This window comes from Myotis brandtii, unplaced genomic scaffold, assembly GCF_000412655.1.
Source record: "Myotis brandtii unplaced genomic scaffold, ASM41265v1 scaffold125, whole genome shotgun sequence".
NCBI classification, from domain to species: domain Eukaryota; kingdom Metazoa; phylum Chordata; class Mammalia; order Chiroptera; family Vespertilionidae; genus Myotis; species Myotis brandtii.
Window position 1 is genome coordinate 13,526,243 of NW_005354385.1, and position 24,093 is coordinate 13,550,335.

At 38.1% G+C, this 24,093-nt stretch overlaps 2 protein-coding genes across 11 annotated transcripts in view; one reads left to right on the forward strand and one right to left on the reverse strand.

The window, feature by feature from the left end:
* TANK (TRAF family member-associated NFKB activator) overlaps positions 1-24,093 on the forward strand; it is a 95,437-nt gene that overhangs the window by 32,030 nt on the left and 39,314 nt on the right. For 3 of the 10 annotated variants that reach the window (XM_014534121.1, XM_014534118.1, XM_014534120.1), the window contains exon 2: positions 6,015-6,162. In XM_014534121.1, the coding sequence (XP_014389607.1) occupies positions 6,064-6,162 (99 nt within the window). In that variant the 5' untranslated portion in view covers positions 6,015-6,063. Of the gene's footprint in view, positions 1-1,112; positions 1,150-5,231; positions 5,319-6,014; positions 6,163-11,736; positions 11,876-21,985; positions 22,091-24,093 lie in introns of those variants that run through there. The other 7 variants (XM_014534119.1, XM_014534116.1, XM_014534123.1 and 4 more) reach the window with 7 other exon arrangements.
* On the reverse strand, positions 12,808-14,907 carry LOC106724929 (zinc finger protein 177-like). The gene is given in 2 exon segments (XM_014534126.1): positions 12,808-13,699; positions 13,855-14,907. Coding segments are annotated over 2 exon segments (963 nt in total). The 5' UTR covers positions 14,200-14,907; the 3' UTR covers positions 12,808-13,081.

Consider the following 24,093-nt stretch of genomic DNA (forward strand, 5'->3'; position numbering starts at 1 on the left):
ATTCTGGGCCAAGGCCTCTGCTGCTGAAAGCAGGTATCTGGTTTGTTTCGGTTCTATAATCGAAACACTGTATCATCTCCAGCTCTGAGATCCCGGCCGGCTGAAAGCTGGTTTCTGGGGTTTTGTTTAGCTTCTATATTTGTAACAATGTTTCAAACTGCAAGCTCAGAGGCCGGCAGCCGCAGGCGGGGAACGTTGGCTTCCTCTGTCACTGAAGCAAGCAAGCTTCCTGTTAGCTTCAAGCTGCCTGACTGCCGGCTGCCATCTGGGCTGGCAGTTAATTTGCATATCGCCCTGATTAGCCAATGGGAAGGGTAGCGGTCGTACGCTAATTACCATGTTTCTCTTTTATTAGATAGGATATATAGATATGACCACTTTCCTCTCCAAATGCTATAGCCTTTGGCTATCTCAGAGTAGTCATATATATATATATGTTTTAAGTTGCAGCTAGTGGTGCCTTCATGAGAATAGGTTCCATGTCTGTTTTGTTCTTACTGCATCAGTAGTGCCCAACAAAGCTCTGATCGTAGTTGATACTCAGTAAATGTTGTATTGAATGAACATCCACCATGGCACTCTGGGAGACTGCTGTGCAGCAGTTTGAATGAAAATCTTTGAACTAAGAATTTGTAACTGTAGGCAAGTATTTTAATTGCACGGAGCCTTATCAGTGGAAATATGAATAATAGGACATGATGACTTGGTGAAAAAACTTTGTGAAAGGAATTCAATTCTTAAGGTAGTGCCATCTCTGAAGCCCCTTGCTGCACCCGACAGAGTGCTTTACATGTCGTAAGCAAGCAAATACTTTAGTTTTTTTATAATTGTATTCAATAGTAATGGGATGTATTTTATTAAAATAAAAAATTGGCCCTAGCAGTTGGCAAACTTTTGTTGGAGTTGGGCAACTTTACCAAGGGAAGATAAAATTATCTCCCTTGTACAGGCTGCCTCTCCTAGCCTAGGACAGTTTCGTTATTGAACCAAGGATCAGTGAAGGAGGAAGCAACTTGCTGCCCAGGGATTATCTTGGTACTTCCTCCTGGGTGGCACGTGCTGTACCTGGGAAGCAGAATAGGAACTTACTGCCCCCCATTTTCCTTCTGGCGGGAACCAACCAGGGGAAAAAAGGAACTCCTGATGGAGGTGAGTGGGTGGAAACTACCCTGGCCTCTGGAGAATTGGGGGAGAGAGAGCACTTTTCTTAGTGTGTGATGGAAAGAAACCAGCAAATCAGGCCCAGAAATAAAGAAATTACTATGGAAGGCTTTCCTAAAAATATATTTAAAAGAGTGAAACCATAAGTAGAAGAGTGTTTCCAAGACAGAGGTTGCTCTAGCTTGGACTTTCTGGGCTTGGGGAGTGAGAATTGGGTTTGAGCATGTTTCCCTAGAGTCTGTGCAGGAGACATGCCAAAATGTATTTGAAATGTGACTGCTTCTTAAATTGTGAAATAAAATTTACATTTAATAAATGCTTTAAAAAATAGAGGAACAAGTGGCTTTAAAGTTCAAGGTGTTAATATTTGAAAACTATCCAATTTAATTAGCTGGGTCCCAGAGACTGATTTCTTTTTCTCTGGTCGGTGTCACTGATCTAACACCCAATTCTCTTCTTGGTTGTGAGATAGGAATTAAATGTATCATTTATTTAGTTGTATTGACCTGAATCATATCTACCCAGCATACATGCTTATTTCAGGAAATAGAATGCATCCATGTGGAATTTACTCAGTGACTCAGTGACATTTGTATGATCTAATTCAAGGACCTGAATTTTTAAAACAAGAATGCACCTTCTTGATGGAACAGACATGCATTTTTAGACTTGCAGACTCAAGAATTGTAGAACAAAGTAGTTTCTTAGAAATCGATTCCAACATTTTTTATATTAGAGAGAAAAGAACTTGGGTACAAAAAGATTTAGTGGCCCTAAACTAAGGTCAGAGGTCAGATAGTGATAGAACAAAACAAGAAACTAGATGAGTTCCCAATTCAGGGCTCTTGTTTGTCCCAGATTTTAAAATACAGGTGAAGCCTTGGCCAGTGTGGCTCGATTGAGTGTCATCCCATGTACCAAAAAGGTCTCGGGTTCAATTCCCGGTCAGGGCACATAATCAGGTTGTGGGTTCAATCCCTGGTCCAGGTGCATCCTGCATACAGGAGGCAAACAATCAAAGTTTCTCTCTCTTTCCCTCCCTCTCCCTTCCTCTCTCTCCAAAATCAATTTTTAAAAAAAACATTTAAATATCTATATGGATGAGATTTACATTGACAATTTGTACTGACATGTGCGGCTTCTTAAGACAGTGATAAAATAACTTAAAACCTCTAATTTCTACATTAGCATATGCAGTATATTATACTCCCTGTAGCTACCTAACCTATATATTTCTTTTCCTGATTGTATGCTTATTTGTAATCTCCTGTGTAAGCTGCCTTAAATCCTCCTTTGATTGATTTAGTATATAAATAAAGTATTCAAAGTGATACATTGTATTAATACTACTAATTACTTGTGTTTCCATCATGTCTATGGCATGTCAGAAATCCTGGCAATGTTGATTATTCTAACAGTATTTCATCTTTTCCATCTATCAGAGGTAGCAGTAGAAACAAACTTCCTGAGTGGAATGTTTAAAGAGATTACCATTCTTTTAATTTCTTCAGAAAGTAATGACACTATGGTCCTCATAATAAAAACCTTGAAATTGTTTTTATTAAGCCTGAAAATTGACCTAGGAATGTATTTATTATCTTAAAATGAAAGACTGTCCAATAAGATTGAAATGTTATCTAGGTATTTAAAAGAGTATTGTGATTAATGTTCATCCATTTTTTGACAAAGGTGCCAAGGCCATTCAGTGGAAAAAGAAGAACTTTTTAACAAATAGTGCTAGGACAGTTGAATAGCCACATGCAAAAGAAGGAATCTGGACATCTACCTCACACCATATACAGATCAACTCAATATGGATCAAAGATCTAAAGCTAAAATTATGAAATTATTAAAAGGAAACATAGGTGATAGTCTGTATGACCTTGGATTAGGCAGTGATTTCTTAGATATGACACAAAAAGCACAAGCAGCAAAAGAAGAAAAATAGATAAATTGAACTTCATCAAAATTTAAAACTTTGCATATCAAAGGATACTGTCAAGGAAATGAAAAGGCAATCTAAACAATGGAAGAAAATATTTACAAATTATATATATACACATATGTACATATATATGTGTATATATTACATATATAATGTATAGATAATACATAAGATATAATATATGTATACATATACATATATATATATATGATAAGTCTCTAGTTTTCAGAATATATAAAGAACTCTTACAAGTCAGCATTAGAAAGATAACCCAGTTAAAAAGTGGTCAAAGGACTTCACTAGACGTTTCTCCAAAGAAGATATGCAAATGACCAGTAGACAGTGGAAAAATGCTTAACATCTTTAGGGAAATGCAAATCAAAGCTATGGTGAGGTACCACTTAACGTATAATTTTATATGCACTAGGATGCATATAATTTTTAAATGGACAATAAAGGTTGGTGAAGATGTGAAGAAATTGAAACTGTTGTACTTTGCTAGTGGAAATATAAAATGATACAGCTTCTTTGGAAACAGTTTTGGCAGTTCCTTGAGAAGTTAAACAGAATTTCCATCTGACCCAGCAGTTTTTCACCTTGGTATATATCTAAGAGAATTGAAAACATGTTCACACAAATATGGAAACAACCTAAATGCCCATTAATTGAAGAACGACTAAGCAAAATGTGTATATCTGCAGTGGAATATTATTCAGGCATAAAAAGCAATAAAGAACTATTACTTGCTAAAGCATGGATAAACCCTGGAAATTTTATGCCATGTGAAAAATGCCAGACACAAAGACCATATATTGTATGATTCCATTTATGTGAAATGTCCAAAATAGTCAAATGTATAGCATTAGAAAGCCAATCAGTGGTTGCCAGGGATGGAGGGAGAGAGAATTGGGACTGCAAATAGGTACAGTGTTTCTTTATGTGGTGACAAAAATGTTCTGGAATCATAGTGGTGATGATTGTACAACATAGGGAATACACTAAAAAACAAAAAAGTACATTTTACAATGGTGCGTTTTATATTATATGAATTATACCTTAATGTAAAATACTAAATTAAAAGCATTATGTACCCAAAGATAAAATGAAAGACATTATGAAAGATTAGAAACTGATATTGTGAAGAATTTCCAATTGTAAAGAAGCTAAAAATGGGCAAAGGACTTAAATAGACACTTTTCAAAAGTGGACATACAGAAGGACAAGAGACATATGAAAACATGCTCAGAGTCACTAATCATCCAAGAGATGCAAATCAAAACAGCATTGAGGTACCGCTCACACCTGTCAGAATGGCTATCATCAACAGATCAACAAATAACAAGTGCTGTCAAGGATGTGGAGGAAAAGGAACTCTGCTGGTGGGAATGCAGACTGGTGCAGCCACTGTGGAAAACAGTGTGGAGTTTCCTCAAAAAATTAAAAATGGAACTCCCATTTGACCCAGTACTCCCACTTCTAGGAATATATCCCAAGAAATCAGAAATGCCAATCAGAAAGAATATATGCACCCCTATGTTGTCCATTTCTATAAAGTATTAATCACAAAAATTACAATAGCTAAGATTTGGAAACTGCCTAAGTGCCCATCAGCAGATGAGTGGATTAAAAAACTGGTACATCTACACAATGGAATACTACACTACTGTAAAAAAGAAAGAACTCTTACGATTTGCAACAGCATGGATGGACCGGGAGAGCATTATGCTAAGCAAAATAAGCCAGTCGGAGAAAAATAAACATCACATGATCTCATTCATTTGTGGAATATAATGAACAACATAAACTGATGAACAAAAATAGATCCAGAGACATAAAATCATTGAACAGATCATCAAACCTCAGAGGGAAGGCCTGGGGGATGGGGGTAAGAGATCAACCAAAGGACTTGTATGCATGCATATAAACATAACCAATGGACACAGACAGTAGCGGGGGGAGGGCATGTGCTGGGGAGGTGGGAGCGGCCGGGGAGAAGTCAATGGGGGGGAAAGGAGACATGTAATACTTTAAACAAAGAATTTAAATTAAAAAAAGAAGAAGCTAAATAATTTGGTACTCCCAATACCTCCTATAACTGATAGAGAACTTTGTCTACTCTGTGGCCTTCAGAGGGTTAAAAGAAAGGTCCTGTGGTATGGTTTTTACAGCTGGACAGGAGGAATTATTGGATGGCTCTCTGCTCAGAGCTAAGGTATGTGGTTAGAGATGTTATGCAAATTGAGATGATAAAACCAAATTACTTCCACTGAGTAAATCACCTGTAGTTCAGAAACAGCAGGGAAGTTGGAAAACTAATATGGAGTGGGGGCAGTACTTGAAGGAACGTGATTTTTCTTTTTAAATACACAATCCAACAGCAGTTCTCCCTAGATTTTGTGCTAAAATAAGAGCATTTTCACACATCTTAATTGCTCTGTGATAACAACAGTGTGAACTTCATCCACAAACATTTATTGTGTATTTAATTTTGCTCTAATTTCAGTGTAGTGAGAAATCACCTTGTAAGTGGGAGTAACTGTCCATTTAGTAAAAAGAAATCTCTTCCCATGTTGTTAATTCTGTTATGCATTTCTATAAAGTATTAATAACAAAATGGCCTTTTATATTTCTCCATTTTTAGGTTGCACTTTACTATTTTCAAAGTAGCATCTTTATGAACTGGAACCACGCTTGCCTCTTAAACATTAGTAAAGAATATTTTTAAAAATGTAGAAGTTAAGTATTTCTTATTAGGATTTAAGATGAGACTTTTATGCCTTTATAAACCTTTATAGTACTTGATGCTATAATGTTCATGATAGACCATATAGAACTTTCTTTAAAGACACATTTTTAAAGTGAGATTTATCTAACTTAATAGCGATAAATTGTTCTGGTTATTTTCCAGACCTGTCATTTACTCCATCCTTTATAGTGATGCTACAGGACAGAGAGGAATGGATAAAAACATTGGTGAGCAACTCAATAAAGCTTATGAAGCCTACCGACAGGCATGCATGGATAGAGATTCTGCAGTAAAAGAACTACAGCAAAAGGTATATGGTTTTGGTTTTCAAAGTTATTTATCCTGGTAAATGGAATTTGAGAGTCTTTTGCTATTGAAAAAATACTATATTGTTAGAAACGGTCTTGAAGAACTATAAGTACTGAAACATGGGGATATATTAATGGATATAATCTGAGATTTTTATGTGACCTGTGGGAAGAGTTCATTTAAAGGTGATTGTATAAAGAAAATATTACAAATGGTCTTTCATAATTTCTTTTTCAATTATAATTGACATTCAGTATTTTATATTAGTTTCATAGTTTTTACATAAAATCACGAACTGAAAGAAGTATCACTGTCTTAGTTTTGTGTTTTGTTTTGTTTTTATATATTTTTATTGATTTCAGAGATCAAGGGAGAGGGAGAGATAGTAACATCAATGATGACAGAGAATCATTGATTGGCTGCCTCCTACATCCCCCACACTGAAGATTAAGCCCTCAACCCAGGCATGTGCCCTGATCGGGAATGGAACCATGACCTCATTGTTCATAGGTTAGTGCTCAACCACTGAGCCACGCTGTCTGGGCATGTTTTGTTTTATTTTTACATTGTTATTTGGCAAGCAGGAAGACTGTAAAAATTTTTAAATATCCTAGAACTAATTTGTTATTAATTTATAATAGTCTTCCATCTTTAACTATAACAGAAAAATAGACTATCTCAGTGAAATATTTAAGGACTTACCAGAAGTTTCAGCTTTGTAAAATTACCTCTATACACAGTATACTATAAGGTGATCCTATGATTCCTAAAAGAAGTTGTGAAGGTATATTATGGCTCAGTGATTAATATGACTAAGTAGTTTGTACTTTATTCTTATTCAGTCAGAATTTACTGAAGGATTAATATATGCTTTAGAAAAGTCTAGTATATAGTTATATAAAAGACTGTGGGATAGAAGATAGGATAGAGAACACTATGGAATTCAGCTCAACAAACATATCAATGCTAAGCAATGTTCTAAGAGCCAGGAATTTAAAAGTAAGTGGCAACCATCAAGTTGAACTTAATGTACTTTTAATATATAATTATGTTATACTTCTGTTTTTAAAAGAAAAAATGAATGACATCCATTTCAAGCAATCAAAATAAGGAGTTAAATTAAGTATTAGGAATGAATTGGAAAAGAGATCTAAGATTTATGTAGGAGATAAAGAATGGAAAGCAGGTGACACCTGAATGCAGGCTACTTCTAAGGGTGACAGCCTGGATTCTAGAATGATAACCAAATATCTGGAATAGAAACTGGGTTAATGGTGGTGCTGATAACTGAAACCAATAATGAGAAGAAGTGCAAATTTGGAGAAAGAGAAATATGATGTCTAATGCGGTTTTAGTTGTTAGGTTTAGTTACCTATGGGGCATGCAGGTGGAGTGTTTAGTAGATGTTTGCAAATACGGATCTAGGAGCCTGTGTAGAGTTCTGATTTGCAGATTGTAGATGCAGAGTATAGAATAACAGGTTTGCCCTAGCCGGCTTGGCTCAGTGGATAGAGCGTTGATCTGCGGACTGAAGGGTCAAGGGTTCGATTCTGGTCAAGGGCATATGCCTGGGTTGCGGGCTCCATCCCCAGTAGGGGGCGTGCAGGAGGCAACCGATCAATGATTCTCTCTCATCATTGATGATTCTCTCTCTCCCTCTCCCTTCCTCTCTGAAATCAATAAAAATATAAAAAATAAATAAAATAGAATAACAGGTTTCATTATAGCCTTGAATGTGGATAACATTTCTTAATTAGAATGTATAGGGTAAGGAAATGGTTAAAGGACCAAATGGTAAGAGGAAGGAAATGAGGCCAACCCATTGGTCAGGAATAGGTTAAGGAATTTACTATGAACAAGAGGAGAAACATCTATTCCTCTGGGTACTGGAGGGAACAAAAGGGAAAAAAAATAGCTGCAAATGAAAATAAGTTTGCATATCGGAGGTGGTGGTGGCCAGAAATTAGAAGGGTTATCATGTATCACTTATATGAAAAATCTAAAAAGTCAGACTTATAAAAAACATTTAAATGGTGGTAACCAGGGGATGGCGTGGGGGAGGGAAATAAGATTGATGGTGTTTAAGGTACAAACATGTGGCAAATAAGGGTACAAACAAGTAGTAAATAAGACAGAGATCTAATGAACAATAAAATGAATATAGACAATAACATTTTACTATAATTATGTAATGTGATAACACTACAATGTTTATTATATTATAATATAGTAGAGGCCCTGTGCACAAAATTCGTGCACGGGGTTGGGGGGAGGTTCCTCAGCCCAGCCTGCACCCTCTCCAATCCGGGACCCCTCAGGGGATGTCTGATTGCCTCTCGCAATCCGGGACCGCTGGCTCCTAACCTCTTGCCTGCCTGCCTGATCGCCCCTAACTGCTCCCCTGCTGGCCTGATTGCCCCTAACCGCCTCTGTCTCGCTCTGCACCCGGGACCCAGGATTCCCTCCTCCGGCCAGTTGCAGGCACTCAGGACCTGGGCTTTTCTCTCTCTGGCTGACTGCAGGCACCCAGGACCCGAGCCGGCTTCTCCCGTGCCGGCCACAGCTGCAGGGGACCGTGGGCGGGCGGCTTCGCCTGTGCCATAGCCACAGGCACCTGGGACCGTGAGGCAGGGGCTTGTCCCTCTCCTGGGCCGCAGGCGCTGGTGCCCAGGACCGTGGGACGGGTGGCTTGTCCCTCTCCCGGGCCGCAGGCATAGCCACTGGCGCCCAGGACCGCAGGGCAGGCGCCTTGTCCCTCTCCTGGGCCGCAGCCTGGCTGGTCCCCATTCCTCTCTTGCAAGCTCATTTGTGCCTGGCTGGTCCCCATTCCTCTCTCCCCAGTGTTGAGTGTCTGAGCCGTTACTGCGTGATGGTGTGAGGATGTGATGACCATTTGCATATTAGTTCTTTATTATATAGGATACATATATCAAAATAACGTGCTATATACCTTAAACTTACGCAGTGTCGTACATCAGATTTATTCAGTAAATTCATCTGAACCTTCAGCAAGTCATAATCTTTTCGCTGGTAGAGAGTCTTGGCTCAGTGCTGATGAAAAGGAAATATCTATGAAGCACAACAAAGCAAAGTGCAATAAAACAAAGTATGCCTGTAACACAAAGAAATAAGAGTTCTGACATTGGGTTTTATACTTTAAATCTCATTTATTTTTAACTTTTTCTAAAACATGTGTGAAGACACTTATACTTCCTTTTGACATTTCTTGGGATTTTATTTTATGAAACATTTATTGTTTTTGAACTTACAGAATCAAAAGTACCAAATGTAAATCACTAACTTCTCCTCATGTATCTACTCCCAGAAATGACATTGAAATTTAAAGTAAAGCAAGCTAGTTATTTCTCACTTATAGTCCTTAGTAACAAGTTCTCAAACTTCTATCTATAATAATAAAAGTGTAATATGCTAATTAGACTGGACATTCTTCCGGACGACCTTCCGGATGAAGCTGGGGCTGTGAGGGAAGCCTGGGTTCCGGGTGCCTGCCGACAGCCAGGGGGAAGCCCGGGTCCCGGATGCCAGAGGGAAGCCAGTGCCGGCAGCTGGGGGAAGGAAGGCCTACTCTTGCACGAATTTTGTGCATCAGGCCTCTAGTCTATATTATAAAAACCCAGTGGCCCTAACGCCGTAACGACCAAAGACAGGTCACCAGGAAGCTGTGTGCGTGGCAAGGTGCACGTGGGTGGGCAGGGCTGCGTGTGTGATGAGGCACGCGTGGGTGGGCGGGGCTGAGTGCGTGGCAAGATGTGCACGGGTGGGTGGGACCGTGTGCACGCTGTGAGGTGCGCATGGGTGGGCGGAGTTGCGTGCGCAGCGAGGCACACACGGGCAGGCCGAAACTTGACTCTGGGTCCCGCAGCACAGTGGGACTTTACTCTGGGTCTCGCGGCACGGCGGGACTTGGGGAAGTCCCACAGCGCAACAGGGTTTGGGGTCCCAGGTCTCACGCAATTCCCCGCGGGTCTGGGTCTCGTGTGACTTCGCACACTGGGTCACTAGTATGAAGATAAGATCAAAGGCTCTGAAGTCAGACCTAAGTTTTAAATACCATTTTGAGCACTTTCAAGATTTTTAGCCTGGATGAATGGAAGATGGATGCAGCCACATAAGTAGAGAATGCTGATTTTAGTATAGGAAATTATTTTATTTGGCTTGGATATTTTGAGTTCACATGTTGGATCAGGAGCCAGGGGAAGATGATCAGCAGGCATTTGAAATATGGATCTTTGGAATAAGGTACCAGTTGGAAATACAACTTTGGAAGTTGTCTTTATAGAGATGATATTTGAAGTGACAGGAGAAAGAGGTACCAAGGAGAAAGAGAATAAGAAAAGCAACAGGACAACCTTGGAAAAGTTGCATACCAGCAAATTGGATAACCTTGATCAAATAGACAAATGGCTAAAAACATTCAAGCTACCAAGACTAAATCATGAAAAATAAAAAATCTAAGAGATTGAAACAGTAATCAAAAAATTCCCAACAAAGAAAGTCCAGGACCCAGATGCTTCACTGATGAATTCTACCAAACCTTCAAATAAGAATTAACACCAATCCTTTTTAAATTCTCCAAAAAAAATTGATTAGGATAGAACACTTTCTAACTCATTCTTTGAGGCCAGCATTACCCTGATACCAAAGCCAGATAAAAACAGTACAAGAGAACTAAACTAATATCCTTTACAGATGTCAATGTAAAAATCCTCAACAAAATACTAGCAAATCTAATTCAGCAGCATATATTACAAACATTACACACCTTGACCAAATCAGATTTATTCCTGAAATGCAAGATGGTTAACATACAAAATCAGTCAAGGTAATACCATCTATAATAATAAAAGCATAATATGCTAGTTAGACCGGACAGCCGAACGACCTTCTGGACGTCATTCCCGACTACCTTCCGGACGAAGCCTGGGCTGCAAGGGCCAAGGCAAGCTGCCGCGGCTTTGAGGGCCAAGCCCCTTGCATGAATTTCGTGCATCTGGCCTCTAGTCTTAACAAAATGTTTGGATGAACAAAATGCTATATATACATACAATGGAATATTATTCAGCCTTTAAAGGAAGGAAATCTGACACATGGTACAACATAGATGAACCTTTAAGATATTGCGTTAAGTGAAATAAGACTCACAACAAAAGATGATTCTACTTTTATGAGATACCTAGAGTAGTCTAATTCATAGAGACAGAAATAGGGTGGTTTTTAGAGCCTGGGGGAGGAGAATGGAGAGTTAGTGTTTAACAGGTACAGAATTTCATTTGGGAAAGATGAAAAAGTTATGGAGATGGATAGTGGTGATGGTTGCACAACAATGTGGGTATATTTAATGCCACAGAACTGTACACTTAGAACTGGTTACAATGGCAAATTTTATGTTGTATATATTTTACCACAACCTTTAAAAAATCTATTACAAAAAAATAGAATTGGTGTAATCTAGATTTCCTTACTAGCTGTTTTATTGCTGTCCATCTGTCATTCATTAGTTTGAACAGGCTTTTACCATTTAGCTGTTCACACACCAAGCCAGTCCTTGTCACAGTGTTTCTTCTAGTTCACTGCAATTTAAGACTGTGAGGCCCCTCTTTGAGAAGTCAATGTGCTACATTCATTCAAGAATATTCTATCAAGCAGATGCATTTGAGTATTTCAAATTAATAAGGGAGACAAAGACAAGGCAGGTAAGTGATTTTTAAAATAATATTATAAAAGCAGCACATGCTTATTGATAAAAATGCAAATAATTCAAGATATACAGAATATAAAGTAATGGTCCTCTTTCTCACTCCTCAGGGGTAACCATTGTTAGTAAATTGATATAAATCCTTCTAGAATATGTGAATCATGTTTTATCAAAAATAGGTTCATGCCAATCTGAAAAAGGTTTTAAGTTTTTTTAAATATTTTTATCTTCATTGTCATCATCACTAAGATTTAGTGAGGCCTTTGTTTGTCAGAGTGCTTTACAATCATCAAATTTAATCATCACACAAATCTTATAAGGAAATATTTTCATTTTTCAGATGAGGAAAATTAAGTGCAGAGAGGTGAAATTACTTGACCACAAGCACATAACTACATAACTAATACGTAGTAAAGCTAGTAGTAAAGCTGGATTTGAAAAAATCTGCTTGACCACAGATTTCATTTTTATAATTTATTTGCCTAAAATTGATAGTCTTTCATGTTCATACATATTGAGCTACTTCATTTCATTTCATAACTGACTGTATCTCTTGTATTACCTCTTCCTTTAAACACTATTTTCTTTAACATTCCAGCACCATGTTTGATTTTTCTCATACCCTCTTGAGCCCCACTTCCTCAGTCTCTTTTGTTAGGTTTCTCTATCGCCAGGCCTCTAAATATTAGAGTTTTTCAAGGCCTTATGTGCTTTTTTTTTTAAGGTTTGTAATGATACAGATTTAATAAACAGAGTAAATTTATCTATCAGATAAATCTATTACACCTGATAATTACAGAATATACATTGTTTTCAACTATACTAGAAGGATTCATAAAACCTGGCCACATATGAGATCTATCAATTGAGAGTGAAATCCATTGTAACAGAATCTTCCCACAAGAGTGGTTTAATCCAGTTTGGAGCTTATTTTTTTTTTTTTTCATGTTACATGAAGTCCAGAAACAAGCAGCCCAGGGTTGGTACAGCCAAATACTATTGTATGTCCTTGCTGTATAATCAGTAGCCTATGACTGCCATCCTTTTAGTTTATTTCAAGGTTGCTCCCTGTATAAGGTAAGTTGAGAGTTGTGCCTAAAGGCTTTCACCATTGGTCACAATGAGGTTTCTCTCCAGTGTGAGTTCTAGATTAAGGAATGAGGTGTAAAGGACCACTTACAGCTAGCCTGTAGTCATTTCATTCTTAAAGTTTTTGCCCAATATGTATTTGCTTGTGCATTATAAGGTTAGTGCTGGTGCTAAATGCTTTTCCACAATGAATACATTTATAGGGCTTTTCTCCTGTGTGAGTTCTCACATGTACCCGCAGGCAAGAGGAATTCCTAAAGGCCTTCCCACATTCTCTACATTCATAGGTTTTCTCTCCAGTGTGCATTCTCTTGTGCACAATAAGATAAGAGCCCGAGCTGAAGGATTTTCCACATTGATCACACTCATAAGGTTTCTCTCCAGTGTGAGAGCGTCGATGTTTCTTAAGGGATGACTGATCAATAAAGGCTTTCCCACAGTCGCTGCATTCATAGGGCTTCTCTCCAGTGTGGGTTCTCATATGTTTTTGGAGGGAGAAAGGAACAGTGAAAGCCTTGCCACATTCCTTACAGTCATAGGGTTTCTCTCCAGTGTGAGTTCTTTTGTGCACATTAAGATGAGAGCTCTGGCTGAAGAATTTTCCACAATGATTACATTCATAAGGCTTCTCTCCACTGTGTGATCTCACATGTTTCTTAAGGGAAGGGTGAAAAATGAGTATTTTCCCAGTCACTACATTCATAGGTTTCTCTGCAGTGTGAAGTCTCGCACATTTCTGAAGGGACAAGGGGCCAGTAAAAACCTTCCCATGTTTATCACATTTTGAGCTTCCCTCCTCAGTACATGAGATTTTGTGCACCCTAAGGGAAGGTCTTTGTCCATAGTCACTGCATTCGCAGAGTTTATCTCCAACAGGGTTTTGCACTTGTCCGTTTTTATGCCATTAGAAGTTTTTTCCTCAGGAACATTCTGCATAGGAATTGCATGTTTTGATTTAAGTTGAGTAGCCCAGCCTGAAACTAAACAGGCCCCTTGGAGAATTCTTCTCTTCCCTGGCCTCAGTGCTTCCTGTCCCACTTCAGTGATCAGACTGTATTTGCAGAGATATCCTGCCACGGAGGCCAGGTTCCTAAAGTTCTCCATCATCACATCTCTGTACAGGATTTTCTAAGCAGAGTTCAGGAGTGCCCACTCCTCCTGGGAGAAGTCCACTGCCACTTCCTCAAAGGTCACCAAGTCCTGTGACCAAGATGTCAGCAATCCTGCACCCATTCTTCCCTTTCTGTGTCTCCCTCCTCACCTGGCAGAGTTCTGAGCAAGCAGAGCTGAGAATAATGTGTCAGGCATCCAGTGATAATCTTTTCCCCCTTGGACTTCTCTTCATGAAGACAGAAAAAGTCATAAGGAGAAAGATCAATGGCCAGCATCCTCTGAGTCTGACAGAGGAACCTGCCTGAACACTTCTTGCTCCCAAAGTCTCTTTAAGAGAGTATGTTTCAAACTCAGTTCCTCTTGATTAAGTAGTAATGGGAAGTCTTGCCTCAGACCTTCAATCTTTAGGCAGCAGGCATTAGTCATCAAACTGCAATAACGGACACCCCTGGTGGGAACAATTCCACGGAGGGCGCACCGGGACCGACGGAAGTGCCAGGCTGCTGGGGACAGGGCACCCTGAGGCCGAAGTCAGCGATGCGAAGGATGGAGATGCTTTTCCTTCTGAGGGAAGGGCACAAAAGGTGATTGAGTTGGAGGCTTTTGTAAAGGGGAGGAGGCCGACCCGCCCGCTCGCAGCTGCTGTGGGGACCCCGCAGGCCGAGCCCCTCCGAGGGGGAATCGCCCCGGAGCGCCCCCCGAAGGGCCGGGTCAGAACGCGCAAGGCGAGCCCGTGTGACCCCGCTTACCCTTACCTCCCCTTATGTGCTTTTTACTTTATAGTCTTATATAAGCTATCGCATCTTTTCCTGTGGCTTCAGATACCTATAAGAATGACTCCCACATTTATCTTACTCCAGACCTGCCCTCTGAGCTCTAGACTCATATATCTCATTTCCATTTGGATGGCACATTAAATTGATGTCAGACCTGAACTTATATATCCATTCTTTTTTCTCACTTACACCATTTCAAAGGAGTGAAGAGTTTTATAAGTTGCCTTTTTATGTATCCTAAATTACCTCACAAGTTTTAAAGGATGATCCCTCATACTACTATTGATCATCAAGTATATTTACATTCCCTGACCCCTAAATACTGTTTTTCTCTTTTCTATACCAGATTTTCCATTGTTGTGCCTAGGCAGTCCTGCCACTATGCCTTTAAATTGTTTGTCTTAGAACCTCCTATCTAAGTGTCTAGTAAATTGTTACATACTTTAAATTTATATGTAAATCCTCTTAGCCCTACAATGTCAGCATTGTGAGCCCATTTTCAGATGAAACTGATACTCAATAAAGTTAGTTTTTCAACCTAAGTGGCAGAATCTATACCGAAACTAGGTTTATGTGACTCTAAACTTCATATTCACTATAATAACCTGGATAAATCATAGCCCATTTCAGGCTTTCAAACTGTTTTCTTCCTCTTGCTATGACCCTAATATAGTCTCCTCTTTTCTTGGATGAATTCTTATTTTGTGATCTATACATCTCTTACCAAAAAAGGGTAGAATATAAAGCTGTTAATATTTCTTTCATTCGTCCTACAAACAATTTAGGATGTGCCAGGCACATAATAAATGCCTGGGATTCAAAAATAAATAAAACATAGAGCATGCACTTAAAGCAGTGGTTCTCAGCCTTCTGGCCCTTTAAATACAGTTCCTCATGTTGTGACCCAACCATAAAATTATTTTCGTTGCTACTTCATAACTGTAATGTTGCTACTGTTATGAATCGTAATGTAAATATCTGATATGCAGGATGGTCTTAGGCGTCCCCTGTGAAAGGGTCATTCGACCGCCAAAGGGGTTGCGACCCACAGGTTGAGAACCGCTGACTTAAAGGGTTCACTGTCTAATATTGCTTATTCTTCTTTTTTCTTTGTGTAAGCATTCATATGTATCTGCACTAAGAGGTTTTCTGATTTACAAAAAAGAGGAATGTTTAAATCACAATAGCTCCTGACATAGACAATTCTAATACACTTACAGAATAAGAGAAGAGACTATTACATAGGGCAGTGATAGAGTTGGCTTGGCCTCTGAATTAGTTATTGTAGAGGATAAGCTGTTGTTACGGAGAGACCAAGAAATATTGTGGCTAAATCAGATAGAAGTTTGGTGTATCTACACAATGGAATACTACGCTGCTGTAAAACGGAAGGAACTCCTACCATTGCAACAGCATGGATGGACCTGGAGAGCATTATGCTAAGTGAAATAAGTCAGTCAGAGAAAGATAAATATCACGTGATCTCACTCATTTGTGGAATATAATGAACAGCATAAACTGATGAACAAATACAGATCCAGGGACAGAGAAGCATCGATCAGACCATCAAACCTCAGAGGGAAGATAGGGGAGAGTGGGGGTAAGGGGGAGAGATCAACCAAAGGACTTGTATGCATGCATATAAGCCTAACCAATGGACGCAGACACAAGGGGGCGCGGGGGGGTGGGGGGGGGGGGGAATGGGGGAATAAGGACACATATGTAATACCTTAATCAATAAAGAAAATATGAAGTTTATTTCTTGCTCAGATAACAATTCAGAGTTGAGTAACCAGGGCTGGTAGGCAGGTTGAGAATCCTTAAAATGTGGTTTGTGTCTCTGGAATCACAGTGGCTGCTCTATATGTTACTATTACCTGCCAGTGTGCTTGGGGGTCAGGGGGTGAGAAAGAAAGAGATGGTCCAGAATTTGTACAGGTTACTTCTGTTCACATGCTGTTAGTTAGCACCTAGTTACGTGGTCACACCTCGTAGGGGGGAAGGCTGGTAAATATATTCCCTAGCTGGATGACCATATGCCAAGATAATAGTTTATATTACTAAAAAAGAGAATGAGAATGTATATGGGGAAATAGCAGTTTTGCCACACATCTTATGGCTGACTAAGCTAAATTTGCCCGGAGAGTTTCCAATATCACAGGATTCCATAATGTGGAATTAAATATGTAGTAAGTTTTATTAAGTTACTCACTTGTCCATTTCTGCCACTGTTCTATGGTAGAAAACAAATATATTTAATAAAGAGTTAAGTACCTTCTATTTTTTAACCAACTTTCTAAGAGAAGAATCAGTAATAACGTAATAAAAACATCTGAAAATTTTAACACTGCCATTTAAAAGTCAGATTACCATATTCACATATGATTACGTTACAGAAAACTTTCTATAACTGATCTGCTTGTTCCAGGATCCTTTGTATTATGCAATCAGAAAATATAACTCTCCTTGTTAAGAAGAAAAATATAGAATAAAGTGAATTTGTCTCTTCCTGCCCAGTTCTTGATTAAAAGAGAAAAATCAACGTCTTATAGAAAGAAAGAAATCATAATTCTAAGATAGTTCAGGTGCTGTGCTGTAAATTGATTTTTCTTTGTACTGATAAGAAAGGTGAAAGATACTAACCAGTGAGTTCACAGTGGTCGGCAAACTGCGGCTCGCGAGCCACATGCGGCTCTTTGGCCCCTTGAGTGTGGCTCTTCCACAAAATACCGACTTCTGCGCATTGGCCACGAAGTTTCAATCACACTGTACGTGCGCGCCTGCACGTGGTATTTTGTGGAAGAGCCACACTCAAGGGGCCAAAGAGCCACGTGTGGCTCACGAGCCGCAGTTTGCCGACCACTGGTCTAAGGTAAAGACCTCAAATAAGACTAAATTTGACTATGCTCTTTTTATCTTAAATTACAGATCCAATACTGTTTTTCTGACAATAAATGTAAATTCTTAAGGACTATCTTGTCAGATTATTTTTCTCTAGAGCTGGTCTTGGCCCATCTGAAATGTTATCTTGGCCAGAAGGCTTATGTTACCTCTAAAGTTTGTAAAACGTGTTTTAAAAGGATTGCATGAAAGCATAAAATGCCTTTATTGTAGGTACTATTTTATTTTTTTAATGCCTTTACTTTTACTTAAGATGTAAATTATCTCATTGTTTACCACCCTTTTATTCCTTTCTGTGTTCCCAAAAAACATATTTCTCTGTGTAAAGTATTGGTGGGAACAGAGCAGTTCATTCTATATGTTTTTTCTACTGAAACTACTGATACTAGAATAAGGGTGCTTCTGGCTGTTTCTAATCAAAGCCTCACTTCTTCTATTGTACTGTTAGTACTTTGCCATAGACTCATTTGCACCTATCAGAATTTAAAATGTATCCTTTGTTCCAGGTTTTTATTTCCAGAAATATGTCCTGTCAAAACTTTTAGACAGTTATGCTAGGTTCAAGAAGATCCACTAATAATTAGAAAAATTAAAATTCTGATATTTATTCAAAACTATTTTGAGCACCTTACTTAATATAACAGAAACTGCTGTAAGTATTGAGTCTGCAATGATAAGCAGACACGCTCCCTGCTTTGTGGAATGATGGCACAGTCTAGCAAAGCAGAGACTAGTCAATCTCAGAAATGTAAAGTTTCAAAGTCTGATAAGTATCAGGAAGAAACTGTTATTAGATTGTCTACTTCACCTAATCTAAGAGGTCCGAGAAGATAATCTTTATGAAGTGATTTTTGAAAGGGCTGGGTTGAGGAGGGTGTTGCTTTCTGGGTATAAGGACCTGTGTTATAAAGACCCATTGGCCTAAAAGAACTGAAAATATAAGGGAAATAGTGCAGTGAGAAGAGCCAGGGGCAAGACTATGTAGAGGGTTAGAGGCCATATTGAGAACTTTTGGTTCTTTATTCTAAGAGCAGTAGGAAACCATTTAAGATTTGGGGATGGGAGGGGGAGATTTGGTATTATGGTTAGATTTGCATTTTGCAAAGAACACAGTAACTAGTGTAAAGAGAATGTATTGACTGATAGATTTAAGGAGAATAGGTAGGCCATTGCAGTAGTTTATTAAAGTTGTGATGGCTTGAACTGTGATGGCTACATTGAAGGTGAAAAAAGGGATAGATTGGAAAATATTTAAGATTAAAATTGACAGTAATGGATTGGCTATAGAACAAGTATAGATGTCAAGTATAGTTATAGCTTTCTGGATAGACAGTGTTGCCAGATACTGAAAGAAGGAATACTAGCAAAGGACCTAATTTTACAGGCAGCAGGGTGGGGTGGGGGAACAGTGAGGTGGTTTGAGGGAAGGTAATCATTAATTTTGAATAAGTAAAATTTGAAATGCTTTTCTAGTAGCACTTGGCCACATAGATCTGGAGGCCAGAGGAGAAGTCTGGACTAGAAGAAGAAATTTGAGTCTTGCATATAACCAGCCACTGGGGATGAGATTGTCTAAGGCAGTGGTTCTCAACCTTCCTAATGCCGTGACCCTTTAATACAGTTCCTCATGTTGTGGTGACCCCCAACCATAAAATTATTTTCGTTGCTACTTCATAACTGTAATTTTGCTACTGTTATGAATCATAATGTAAATATCTGATATGCAGGATGTATTTTCATTGTTACAAATTGAACATAATTAAAGCATAGTGATTAATCACAAAAACAATATGTAATTATTTATGTGTTTTCCGATGGTCTTAAGCGACTCCTGTGAAAGGGTCGTTCGACCCCCAAAGGGGTCACGACCCACAGGTTGAGAACCGCTGGTCTAAGGGAAAAGTATATAGCAAACAGAGGACCTCAGTAGAGCTAGATATACTCACATGATATGCCATAGTGGTTATTTAGGGGCTTGATCAGGCAAACCTAGATTCAAATCCCATCTCTACTACCTACTTAGAAACTTTGGGCATGTTATTTTATACCTCTTTGTGCCTCCGTTTTCTCATCTGTAACCTCCTCAGAAGATTAGTGTAAGGAATAAATGAGATATAAAGAATATATAGCTCTCTGATTTTGTTGCATAGTAAGTATTCAGTGAAATGATCATATGAGGATAATGAGGTGTTGAAAAATTTGATTACAGAACAATTTGCATTTTTTAAAAGTGATATATACATACATGTACACAGAAGTTCTGAAAGGGTACATACCAAAATGTCAGTAGTAATTGCTTCTGAGGAGGAATGGAAAGCAAATAAAAGGAAGAGGCTGCCACTTTTTACTTTGTACATATCTGGCTTTTTGTTGTGGTGGTGATGGTGGACATTTTGTTGTTTGCATTTTTTTCAATAAACATGCTATTTTTGTATTATTAACAGCCATTAATTATTCCTTAATCATTTTAGCCTATTTTTATAAGCTTTATGAACCTTCTTTGTAAGCTTTGAACAACCAGAGTTTTTGCTTGACAGAATGTTTTTGATTCAATGGAGATACCACTCTGATTTCTCAAAAAGAAACTTCTGAGTTATAGGTTACAATGATCTAGAAGAAAGACTGAAAAAAACGGGCTTAGAGCATAGGGTGGTTGTGTGGTAGTCTGGTGACAAATTGCCAGTATTCATTGGTAATCAGAGCTTTAGTTAATGGATGTGTGTACTATAGGCTATGACAGTGATGGCGAACCTTTTGAGCTCGGCGTGTCAGCATTTTGAAAAACCCTAACTTAACTCTGGTGCCGTGTCACATATAGAAATTTTTTTATATTTTCAACCATAGTAAAACAAAGATTTATATTTTTGATATTTATTTTATATATTTAAATGCCATTTAACAAAGAAAAATCAACCAAAAAAATGAGTTCAGAGGTGACACGCGTGTCATAGGTTTGCCATCACTGTGCTATGATAATAGATATTATATAGATACCTTACTCATTATTAAAGGAAAGGAATTAATGTTTACAAGGAGCTTATTATGTGCCGGATATTTTATACATGCACTCTCAGTGCTTCAGGTAAATATTATTTTCATTTCCAAAGAGAAAGAAACCAAGGCTCAAAGAGACTAAGTAAATTAACCAGGACCAAAACACAGAATTATAAAATAAAAATAGTTTGTCTTACTTTATCATTTGACATGCTGTGAAATTGATGGCAACACCATCACCTAATAATCTGATTTGTTAAATTGTAGTTCCAGCCTAGATAAATCTTGGCAGTGGTGAGGGCAGGACTTCTGCCTAGTTATAAGAGAATATAGCAGAGAGTGGGTGAAGAATGAGCTGTGTAAACCAGGATCCTGAGTTGTTAATCCTATACAATCTTTTTTTTTATTTATTTAAAATTGAAGTTGATGTTTAGTTTACCAAAGTGTGAAGATATGACAATTAGTTTGTGTCTAAAGTGCTATGTATTGGGATAATTAATATTTAATTATCTTCCTTCATGAACTCTGGAGCTCCCTATTGAAAGCATTTGTGGTAGCCAAGCAAATCCTTCAATAAAGCTTTTGTTCTCTTTGTTAATCTTGGTACAGCTTAAAAGGTTTTTAAATTGAGACTATTTTTTAAATTCATTCAACATTTGTTAAATTCCTATTTTTTTATACTTGGAGGAAACAATGGTATTTTTCAGAATGTTGAGATATTTCTTGAGGGTGAGAAGAGATTATGTTTAAGAAGAGATAACTTATGTTTGATCTATTTAGAGTATTATAGATGACATTAAGGACACTAGACTTTTTTTCTTCATCTAGAAATAAGTGCTTTGGGAAATATGAAAAATGAGAATTTTCAGTGTCAGCATAGAAAAAATTTAATTTATAGAACTCTATTTTAATATTTATGAAACTTATAAAAAGTTATGCAGCTATATGTCCAAAATTATGGAGAATATGCTGCCATAGTTTTGAAGATAGATTCAAATTTTGCCTAGATAAAGGTACATTTCTTTTCTTTTTTTTTTTTTTTGACAAAGGGACATTTCTTAAGACAAGCTTTTGATTTATGATAGTTGAGAGTATGTATGGCCAGCCATTTTTAATAAATTTAAGATATGTACTATATGTGATCACCATTGTTTTAACTTTTGCTTTTGAACACTAAGAAAGAATACAATGTGCATTATAATACAAGTACCTAAGAACCTGTTTTGCCTCTTTAGATGCTGGTAGACCACTTGTTTTGCTAGTCTTTAGAATTGGAAGGAGTGTCAAATACACAGAAGCCAGAGTCATCTTGGCCAGATGGTGTTTGATACAGATGGATGGTTAGTTGTCATGCAGATCTCTTAGTTGGTAACTTGTTGCTGCCATCTGACTCAAAGAATCATTCACACACACTGGCTGTCAAAAGCATCTTCTCTTCTGTCTGTTTTAGCTGTCATGTCTGTGCTCTGTACAGAAGTGTTGACAAGACATTGCTGTTGTACATTTTCAATGCGGTTGTTAGTGATTTTTCTGTTATATGGGGTCTTTGGTAGTGCTGGAATGCACTTGCTCTGTAATTGGTTTTCTTTTTAAATACTGTGACAGTGCAATAATTATCTGACCTTTTAAAAGGACTTTTCAGGTTGCACAAAAGCATTTAATTTAAAAAATACTTTTTGTTTCTTTTAGTTTCCAAACATAGCAAATAAACTGAATTCTATTGGTTATTTTGCAATCTATACTAATAAAAGGGTAATATGCTAATTAGAGCTGGTCGACCAGACATCTTCCAGTCGTCCTTCCTTCCTTCTGGACAAAGCTACGGTGGCGGGGGCCAAGGCAGAGGCGGTTAAGGATGATCAGGCCAGCAGAGGAGAGCAGTTAGGGGTGATCAGGCCGGCAGGGGAGGGCAGTTAGGGGCAATCAGGCAGGCAGGCAGGTTAGCAGTTAGGAGCCAGCAGTCCCAAATTGCGAGAGGGATGTCCCGGATTGGAGAGAGTGCAGGCCGGGCTGAGGGATACCCTCCCCCCCCCCCAACCTCGAGTGCACAAAGTTCGTGCACTGGGCCTCTAGTTTGACATAATATTCTCTGGACTTACCCTCTCACAGCCTTCTGGCCAATTTTTTTTTTTTTACTATTTTCTGAATACTGTGTATTTTCTCTTCTCAAATTAGTAGGGTTTTTTTCTGATGGCATAAGCTTCCCCTTTTTTTAAAAGAAAAATCTTCAGACATTGCCTATCATTTGCATCCATTTTCTCAAACTTAACTTCCTTTTGTCTTATTCACCTGCTGACCTTGTCTCCATTGTTCCTGTTTCCCTTATGGAATATAAGCAGTGCCTGTTGTCCTTTCCTTCAGGTCACTTGTGAAAGCATATCTATTTCTCTGATACTTCTTTAAGTACTTTAGTCATTTATTTGTTCAAGTAATGTTTACTGAGCATCTCAATATGTGCCAGATACTCTGCTATACTGTGGAGATATCAGGACTAAATAGTCTGCCCTTGAGGAGTCATAGTTTAAAGGGAAATTGGGTATATAGACAATTAGACTAGAATACTGTAATTTCTATAACATAAGTATGTAGAAAGAGCAGTGAGCCATTGCTATTCTGTTTCCCCTACTATACTATAAAGTTTTCGTTTTTAAATTATTACACAGTTTGCTTGTGTTTATAAAGTACTTTATTAAGTAGCTTAAGAAATAGTTCAAAACTTCATTTTGAAGTAGTTGTTGATCTGTTAATTTATCTAAGCTAATGAATTCATTTTCAACATTATTCATTTATTATAATACTAGTAGCCCGGTGCATGAAATTCGTGCACATTGAAAGGGAATTAAAGGAACGTAATTTGGACTCACTATCTAATATCAATAATATGTGAGCGTGAGGCAGTCCGCATTTCTGAAATTCAATGACATGAATTTTAGCTATTACTTTGCCAAATAAATGGACTTTACAGATATCATTTAAAAGAGCATTCAGCTTAACACATTTCGTACCGCTCAGGAGTTTTCTCGTGTTTCGCACGCCATCTGTTAAGGACCGCTCACGAGTGTTCTCGTTTTTCACGCCCATGGAAAAAGGAGCGAATCTAGATACTTATGTAAATTTTGTTTGGTCCCTCTTCATAGAGGAAAATGTTTTACGCAGTACCATACGTTAAAAAAGTACTAGGAACTTTAATTGTTTAATTGTTTTTGTAAATAAAAATGTTATAATTATTGAAAAACAACACCTAAAGTGCATTATGATGATTTAAATAACGTGCAGTTTGCCCAAAAACGTGCGGTCCCTGGCGTATGTCTTAGAGATTTCTATGCGGTACGCAATGTGTTAA